This window comes from Coregonus lavaretus, assembly GCF_964263955.1.
Source record: "Coregonus lavaretus genome assembly, chromosome: 1".
Classification (NCBI taxonomy): Eukaryota; Metazoa; Chordata; class Actinopteri; order Salmoniformes; family Salmonidae; genus Coregonus; species Coregonus lavaretus.
Window position 1 is genome coordinate 37,986,671 of NC_139988.1, and position 9,643 is coordinate 37,996,313.

Consider the following 9,643-nt stretch of genomic DNA (forward strand, 5'->3'; position numbering starts at 1 on the left):
TGGCTGTTCTTCCAGCTGATGGCGACTCACTTTCTTCATGTGGGATTAATAAAGAATCTTCTTCGGTTACATAACGCTGGAATCTTCAAGAAAGTGTGTTGCAATAACGCATGATGATCTCATCCTTTACACACTCCAAGGAACGTCTCATTAGAGTGACCACGCACAACCCAACATCAGTCATTTAACTGTTCACTGACATGACAGTGACAGAGATTGTGCTGAGTAGATAGGAGAGTGAAAACTTCATCACCATCTGGAAAACTATAACAGTGGATGCAGATCCACTTTGTATCTCAGACAGATCTATGATTATAGGTTTGTAAAGTACTGCACATATAGACTATATGATATATTGACTAAAATGGTCTTCATAGACACTTTCAATGAGGTTTAATAAGCATTAAAAAAAACTTTGGTCATGTTACCAATGACCAGGAAATATTTTTAGGATAGTTTGATCTCATTAAGGGGTATTATTGAGAGAAGTGTTTTCACCAGCTATTGAGGAAGGTAAAACATGAGTCTTGACCATAACACACACACTTGCTCATAGCGACTCCTATTCGTCGAGTCGTGTTCATGCTCCTCAACTGCTCATGCACAAACATTATTGATGCATGTGTGGTGACCATAGCCGCGGGAAGTAGCTTGGGGGCGGGGTGCTGCGATAGTTTTGCTGAAGGGGGCGGGGGTCTATATTGGTCCGCTAATACAGGACTAGTAAAGGCCCAGTGCAATACTTTTGTTAAATGTATACTGGACAAAAATATAAAACGCAACATGCAAAGTGTTGGTCCCATGTTTCATGAGCTGAAATAAAAGTTCCCAGAAAAATTCCATACGCACCAAAAATGTATTTCTCTAAAATTGTGCACTGATTTGTTTACATCCCTGTTAGTGAGCATTTCTCCTTTGCCAAGATAATCCATCTATCTCATTTACAGTTCTTTGAAAAGGAAATATATATATATTTTTTTTTTTGTCATTTAGCAGGCGCTCTTATCCAGAGCGACTTACATTTTTAGTGAGTGCATACATTTTTCATACTGGCCCCCCGTGGGATTCGAACCCACAACCCTATTTACCTGGAGCTAACCCTGCAGATAGCACTACTGGGTGATGTGAAAAGTCATAGTCAATCGATCAATAATATAATAATACTTTTAGCAAAAATGTTTATTTTCAATGTACAATCTGTAGAAACAATGAGAATAGAAGGGTTCAGAACTTTTGTGAAACATCACAGTACAGTTGAAAAATATATGGCAAATAGAAATCCAATATGGATGGTGTTAAGAGATAGATGGGAGGTGTTGAATGGAGTTGAAGGATGGGACTAATAACAACAAGATAACTAATGTAAAGCATACTGTGTCCATAATAAGTATATAGGTTATAGGTTGAGAGCTTTTGTGAAAGAGCACAGTTAGAAATATATGGCATATAGAAGCAAACAGGATGGACATCATGAAAATGATTGGAGAGGTTGAGGGTAGAGGAAGTTCAGGAGTAAAAACAAACAAAACAGAATTATTGTAAAATTGACTGTGTCCATAAAATGTCTATAGTATGTATAAGCTGGACGTAGAGGCCTTAGTATTGCTGAACACTAGTTTACTCCAATTAGGGAAGGGGTGGTAGGGTTGGAAAGTAATAAAGGGATTTATTATTTAAAATTTGGATATGTATATATACAGTGGGGAGAACAAGTATTTGATACACTGCCGATTTTGCAGGTTTTCCTACTTACAAAGCATGTAGAGGTCTGTAATTTTTATCATATGTACACTTCAACTGTGAGAGACGGAATCTAAAAGAAAAATCCAGAAAATCACATTGTATGATTTTTAAGTAATTAATTTGCATTTTATTGCATGACATAAGTATTTGATCACCTACCAACCAGTAAGAATTCCGGCTCTCACAGACCTGTTAGTTTTTCTTTAAGAAGCCCTCCTGTTCTCCACTCATTACCTGTATTAACTGTACCTGTTTGAACTCGTTACCTGTATAAAAGACACCTGTCCACACACTCAATCAAACAGACTCCAACCTCTCCACAATGGCCAAGACCAGAGAGCTGTGTAAGGACATCAGGGATAAAATTGTAGACAAGGCTAGGATGGGCTACAGGACAATAGGCAAGCAGCTTGGTGAGAAGGCAACAACTGTTGGCGCAATTATTAGAAAATGGAAGAAGTTCAAGATGACGATCAATCACCCTCGGTCTAGGGCTCCATGCAAGATCTCACCTCATGGGGCATCAATGATCATGAGGAAGGTGAGGGATCAGCCCAGAACTACACGGCAGGACCTGGTCAATGACCTGAAGAGAGCTGGGACCACAGTCTCAAAGAAAACCATTAGTAACACACTACGCCGTCATGGATTAAAATCCTGCAGCGCACGCAAGGTCCCCCTGCTCAAGCCAGCGCATGTCCAGGCCCGTCTGAAGTTTGCCAATGACCATCTGGATGATCCAGAGGAGGAATGGGAGAAGGTCATGTGGTCTGATGAGACAAAAATAGAGCTTTTTGGTCTAAACTCCACTCGCCATGTTTGGAGGAAGGATGAGTACAACCCCAAGAACACCATCCCAACCGTGAAGCATGGAGGTGGAAACATCATTCTTTGGGGATGCTTTTCCGCAAAGGGGACAGGACGACTGCACCGTATAGAGGGGAGGATGGATGGGGCCATGTATCGCGAGATCTTGGCCAACAACCTTCTTCCCTCAGCAGTAAAGATGGGTCGTGGCTGGGTCTTCCAGCATGACAACGACCCGAAACACACAGCCAGGGCAACTAAGGAGTGGCTCCGTAAGAAGCATCTCAAGGTCCTGGAGTGGCCTAGCCAGTCTCCAGACCTGAACCCAATAGAAAATCTTTGGAGGGACCTGAAAGTCCGTATTACCCAGCGACAGCCCCGAAACCTGAAGGATCTGGAGAAGGTCTGTATGGAGGAGTGGGCCAAAATCCCTGCTGCAGTGTGTGCAAACCTGGTCAAGACGTACAGGAAACCTACAGTATGATCTCTGTAATTGCAAACAAAGGTTTCTGTACCAAATATTAAGTTCTGCTTTTCTGATGTATCAAATACTTATGTCATGCAATAAAATGCAAATTAATTACTTAAAAATCATACAATGTGATTTTCTGGATTCTTGTTTTAGATTCCGTCTCTCACAGTTGAAGTGTACCCATGATAAAAATTACAGACCTCTACATGCTTTGTAAGTAGGAAAACCTGCAAAATCGGCAGTGTATCAAATACTTGTTCTCCCCACTGTATGTATGTATACGTATTTATATGTATGTGTGTATGTATGTATGTATGTATGTATGTATGTGTGCATGTATGTATATGTATATATATATATATATATATATATATATATATATTTGCGAGAAGAAAAAAAACATATGGGGGATTGGAAGTGATGCAGAGTGGCCGGGGACTTTAATGCAGGGAAACTTAAATCCGTTCTACCTCATTTCTACCAGCATGATAAATGTGCAACCAGAGGAAATAAAACTCTAAACCACCTTTACTCCACACACAGAGACGCATACAAAGCACTCCCTCGCCCTCCATTTGGCAAATCTGACCATAACTCTATCCTCCTGATTCCTGCTTATAAGCAAAAACTAAAGCAGGAAGCACCAGTGACTCGGTTAATAAAAAAGTGGTCAGATGCTAAGCTACAGGACTGTTTTGCTAGCACAGACTGGAACATGTTCCAGGATTCTTCAGATAGCATTGAGGAGTACACCACATCAGTCACTGGCTTCATCAATAAGTGCATCGATGATGTTGTCCCCACAGTGACCGTACGTACATACCCCAACCAAAAGCCATGGATTACAGGAAACATCCGCACTGAGCTAAAGGGTAGAGCTGCCACTTTCAAGGAGCGGGACTCAAACCCGGACGCTTATAAGAAATCCCGCTATGCCCTCCGACGAACCATCAAACAGGCAAAGAGTCAATACAGGACTAAGATTGAATCGTACTACACCGGCTCTGACGCTAGTCGATTGTGGCAGGGCTTGAAAACTATTACAGACTACAAAGGGAAGCACAGACGCGAGCTGGCCAGTGACACAAGACTTCCAGACAAGCTAAACCACTTCTATGCTCGCTTCGAGGCAAGCAACACTGAAGCATGCATGAGAGCACCAGCTGTTCCGGATGACTATGTGATTACGCTCTCCGTAGCCGATGTGAGTAAGACTTTTAAGCAGGTCAACATTCACAAGGCTGCAGGGCCAGACGGATTACCAGGATGTGTACTCCGAGCATGTGCTGACCAACTGGCAAGTGTCTTCACTGACATTTTCAACATCTCCCTGACTGAGTCTGTAATACCAACATGTTTCAAGCAGTCCACCATAGTCCCCGTGCCCAAGGACACTAAGATAACCTGCCTAAATGACTACCGACCCGTAGCACTGACGTCTGTAGCCATGAAGTGCTTTGAAAGGCTGGTCATGGCTCGCATCAACACCATTATCCCAGAAACCCTAGACCCACTCCAACTTGCATACCGCCCCAACAGATCCACAGATGATGCAATCTCTATTGCACTCCACACTGCCCTTTCCCACCTGGACAAGAGGAACACCTATGTGAGAATGCTATTCATTGACTACAGCTCAGCATTCAACACCATAGTGTCTTCAAAGCTCATCACTAAGCTAAGGATCCTGGGACTAAACACCTCCCTCTGCAACTGGATCCTGGACTTCCTGACGGGCTGCCCCCAGGTGGTAAGGGTAGGTAACAACACATCTGCCACACTGATCCTCAACACAGGGGCCCCTCAGGGGTGCATGCTCAGTCCCCTCCTGTACTCCCTGTTCACCCATGACTGCATGGCCAGGCACGACTCCAACACCATCATTAAGTTTGCCGACGACACAACAGTGGTAGGCCTGATCACCGACAACGATGAGACAGCCTATAGGGGGGAGGTCAGAGACCTGGCCGTGTCGTGCCAGGATAACAACCTCTCCCTCAACGTGACCAAGACAAAGGAGATGATTGTGGACTACAGGAATAAAAAGAGGACTGAGCACGCCCCCATTCTCACCGACGGGGCTGTAGTGGAACAGGTTGAGAGCTTCAAGTTCCTTGGTGTCCACATCACCAACGAACTATCATGGTCCAAACACACCAAGACAATCGTGAAGAGGGCACGACAAAGCCTTATTCCCCCTCAGGAGACTGAAAAGATTTGGCATGGGTCCTCAAAAGATTCTACAGCTGCACCATCGAGAGCATCCTGACTGGTTGCATCACCGCCTGGTATGGCAACTGCTTGGCCTCCGACCGCAAGGCACTACAGAGGGTAGTGCGTACGGCCCAGTACATCACTGGGGCCAAGCTTCCTGCCATCCAGGACCTCTATACCAGGCGGTCAGAGGAAGGCCCTCAAAATTGTCAAGGACTCCAGCCACCCTAGTCATAGACTGTTCTCTCTGCTACCGCACGGCAAGCGGTACCGGAGAGCCAAGTCTAGGTCCAAAAGACTTCTCAACAGCTTCTACCCCCAAGCCATAAGACTCCTGAACAGCTAATCATGGCTACCCGGACTATTTGCACTGCCCCCTACCCCCACCCCCCACCCCATCTTTTTACACTGCTGCTACTCTGTTAATTATTTATGCATAGTCACTTTAACTCTACCCACATGTACATATTACTTCAACTACCTCAACTAGCCGGTGCCCCCGCACATTGACTCTGCACCGGTACCCCCCTGTATATATAGCCTACCTACTGTTATTTTATTTTACTTCTGCTCTTTTTTTCTCAACACTTTTTTGTTGTTGTTTTATTTTACTTTTTTTATTCAAATAAATGCACTGTTGGTTAAGGGCTGTAAGTAAGCATTTCACTGTAATGTCTGCCCCTGTTGTATTCGGCGCATGTGGCCAATAACATTTGATTTGATTTGACAATTACATTGATGGAAGTTATAATCTATCTGCAATATTAAAGCTGATCTACCCTATAAAAAATAAATAACAATAATAATAATACAAAATAATAATAATAATCCATCCACCTGACAGGTGTGGCATATCATAAAGCTGATTAAACAGCATGATCATTACACAGGTGCACCTTGTGCTGGGGACAATAAAAGGCCACTAAAATGTCCACCAGAGCTGTTGCCAGAGAATTTGATGTTAATTTTTCTACCATAAACCGCCTCCAACGTCATTTTAGAGAATGTGGCAGTGCGTCCAACCGGCCTCACAACCGCAGACCACACCAGCCCAGGACCTCCACATCCGGCTTCTTCACCTGCGGGATCGTTTGAGACCAGCCACCTGGACAGCTGATGAAATTGAGGAGTATTTCAGTCTGTAATAAAGCCCTTTTGTGGGGAAAGACTCATTCAGATTGGCTGGACCTGGCTCCCCAGTGGGTGGGTCTGGCTCCCAAGTGGGTGGGACTATGCCATCCCTGGCCCACACATGGCTGCACCCATGCCCAATCATGTGAAATCCATAGATTAGGGCCTAATGAATTGATTTCAATTTACTGATTTCCTTATATGAACTGTGACTCATTAAAATCTTTGAAATTGTTGCATTTATATTTTTGGTCAGTATATTTTAGTGTTTACCAGCATTTGTAACTTGAGTCTGATAATTATCTGTACAAAACAGTTAATCTGATAATACTTGTGGAATATAAAAATACTTGCTTGATATGTTTTCCAGGTTCTTGAAATACTTTGCAAATGCAACTTACTTCTATGTGAAAACTGTAATGGTCTACTCATTCCTTTTCCATTTTATTAGACGCTCTTATCCAGAGCAATTTACAGTAGTGAGTGCATAAATGTTCATACAAGTCCCCCATGGTAATCGAACCCACAACACTAGCATTGCAAGTGCCACGCTCTGCCACATCGTCACGAACCACTTGATGTGTCAATGTACTCAAATATTGTATTTTACATTGTTATTCTTCATGGTGATGGAAAGTCTATAGGTACAAACCTAGATGATCAGCCTATGTAGAATACAGTAATGTATATTTACATTAAGTGGTTTGTAAAGATGGTAAATTAATACTGCACAAAAAGTGTTTGTTTGATTAAGAAAAATATTTAATTTGATGTGGATGTTGTATCTTTGCACCTTTTGATGTAAATGTTTGAGGACAGGTTATATTTTTATTCTGTCTGGATTCCATTAGAATGACAATCGCAGAGAAAGGGACAGGGCAACAACTCCTCCAATTCCACCTATTGAATCCTGCAAGATACTGTTCTTAATTATCCAACTACCTTTTTTGCCAAAGTGGAGATGCTCAAAAAATGTTTTTGCTCCTACTACAGACTTCTATATCGGTCCGCTAATACTAATAAAGGCCCAGTGCACTATTCACTCTTTTGTGGAAAAAAAATATTTTCTTTGTTTGTATATTTTATTTCAGATTTTTCAGCACCCCTACTTACATTTTACATTTTAGTAATTTAGCATACGCTCTTATCCAGAGCGACTTACAGTTAGTGAGTGCATACATTTTCATACTGGCCGCTCGTGGGAAACGAACCCACACTCCCGCGGCTATAGTGGTGACCATGACCTCACTTAACAATGCTAAACTTCAGTCAGAATTAAATAACTAGTATTGCATAAACTATTGTACCTTGTCTATAAAGTTTGTTTTAATGCATGTAATATTGATTGAACATATACCTTACGATGGGGTAAAACAATTTTTTGGGAAGCATACAGTTGGCATCGTTCCCATTCTCATAACAAAGGAATGTTTTTAACTGTAGTCAAAAGTTGTACAATTTCGCAAAACATGGCACAATATTTCTGTATTTTTTTCTTTACCTAATAACATGATTTCCAGTTTCTTGCGGTCCACTCGAAATCTCTCCTCCGTCCACTCCGGGTCTGGTAAGGCATGGGGTCCGCTCAAGTCATCCTCCGAGCCGGGGACCGGGGAGTCAGTACTACGCTCGCTATTTGAGCCGTGGTCCGACTGTTGCAAGTATCCGCTCAGAGAGTCGCACTGGGCAGCCATTGCGCTGCACAGCAACGTTTCCAATGGCCACTGCGTTTCGAAATAGTTGTAAACTACCACGTTGTGGAGTGTAAAACCTACTTTCCCTTATTTATATATCACTCTGAAATGTTGTACAGACTCATTGTTGCGCAGTGACTTCTTCCTCGACCGTTGCCTCGAGGCTCTGTTTTCCCCATTGAGTGGCGCTTGTGATCCACAGTTTGCTGAGTCTAGAACACAAGTAAAGTTTCACGTGTCAGACACAACTCAAAGATGTGGGACTCCTCCCAAATTTAGTTTCTTTAGCATGTATTATTCTTTCCCCTCATTTGTCCCAATAAACTGGTTTATTTTCCATTGACCCAGGTTCATCCGACAAAAGCAATGTCGCAACAAACAAAAAACATTGCGACATGTGTAATGGAAACGGCAGATAGGCTATAGGAGAAATGTTCTATAGATCGACATTTTTATTCGTTCGACATGGGTGGATTTTTTTTGGGTCGAACTTTTTTTTATTGCGACAAATGATGATGGAAACGGTGTTTTTGAATAAATGAGGATTGCGGAATATTTTTGAAGGTACGCGGGTCACATGATGTCAACAAGTAGCCTACCCTAACTATAAAGCTCCACTCCACATTTAATGCTAAGGGATGAATCGAAATGTACAGAATGGTTCCCTGTAGGAAAATGGGGGAGGGTCATGCTTTTGCAATTTCAATGAAGGGGAGGATTTAGTATTTTTTTCAATCTAGTTTAGGGGAGGGTCGTGTAATTTGTAATTTGTAATCAGTTGCTTATTAGGCTATAAATTGATGTGTGCCTGATGCCGCCCCTCATCTCTGATTCTCAGCTGAGCATACAATATCAAGTGTGTCTATAGGCTATTTCGTGTGTTCTCTATCAAATGATTCATTGTCTATATGCTATAGGCCACGAAGTGTATGCTCAGAGCACAGAGCAAAATTATATTTCTATAATAGCTGCTGGGATGGTGTAAATACAACTAGGCTGCATTACACACTGCAATGGATATTCCAACCCTAAACCCTGCTCTGCTCTTCCTGATCAAAAACGTTTTTGTGTGCTGCCTAACCAATGGCTGAACTGTGTAGGCAGTTCAGGAGGAGAGTCAAAGGCTTCTTCAGATTATTATTTTTGATTAGGGCTAGTCCAAAAAAAAATCACTATCTTGTGCACGGACTAGCCTATAGCCTATGTTCTGTTCAGTTTGAGAAGGACAGCTTGAAGATGAGGAGGACCGGATGTCAACTTTGATAGCTTGTTACTACTATAATTGATTTGATTAAAATCTATATGTTTCTTGCCCATTATGTATTTATCAGAGTTATTGACCTCACAATAAGACAGATTCGAGTAACTTACATTTTGATGCTGAAACTTGAAGCAGCAGCAGCTGCGGCACTATCAATCGGAAATTGACAGCTCATGGTGGTGAAAGTAGGCTAATTCGAGTAGAAATAATTCATTTTAAACCATCTTCATTTTAATTAGACTTTGTGTTGGAGTCTATTTCTTCCTATTTAAGAAATAAGAGGTAGGCCGTTTTGACAGATGAAATTAGGTTATAGGCTGC

At 42.2% G+C, this 9,643-nt stretch overlaps 1 protein-coding gene across 1 annotated transcript in view; it reads right to left on the minus strand.

Annotated features, from left to right (window-relative positions):
* The window catches only part of LOC311134998 (protein bicaudal C homolog 1-A-like), a 121,707-nt gene extending 113,507 nt beyond the window's left edge, over nt 1-8,200 (minus strand). Inside the window, exon 1 of the mRNA XM_084168802.1 lies at nt 7,869-8,200. Coding sequence (XP_084024928.1) covers nt 7,869-8,061 — 193 coding nt within the window. The 5' untranslated portion in view covers nt 8,062-8,200. The remainder of the gene's footprint in view (nt 1-7,868) is intronic.
* Nucleotides 8,201-9,643: the final 1,443 nt, after the last annotated feature.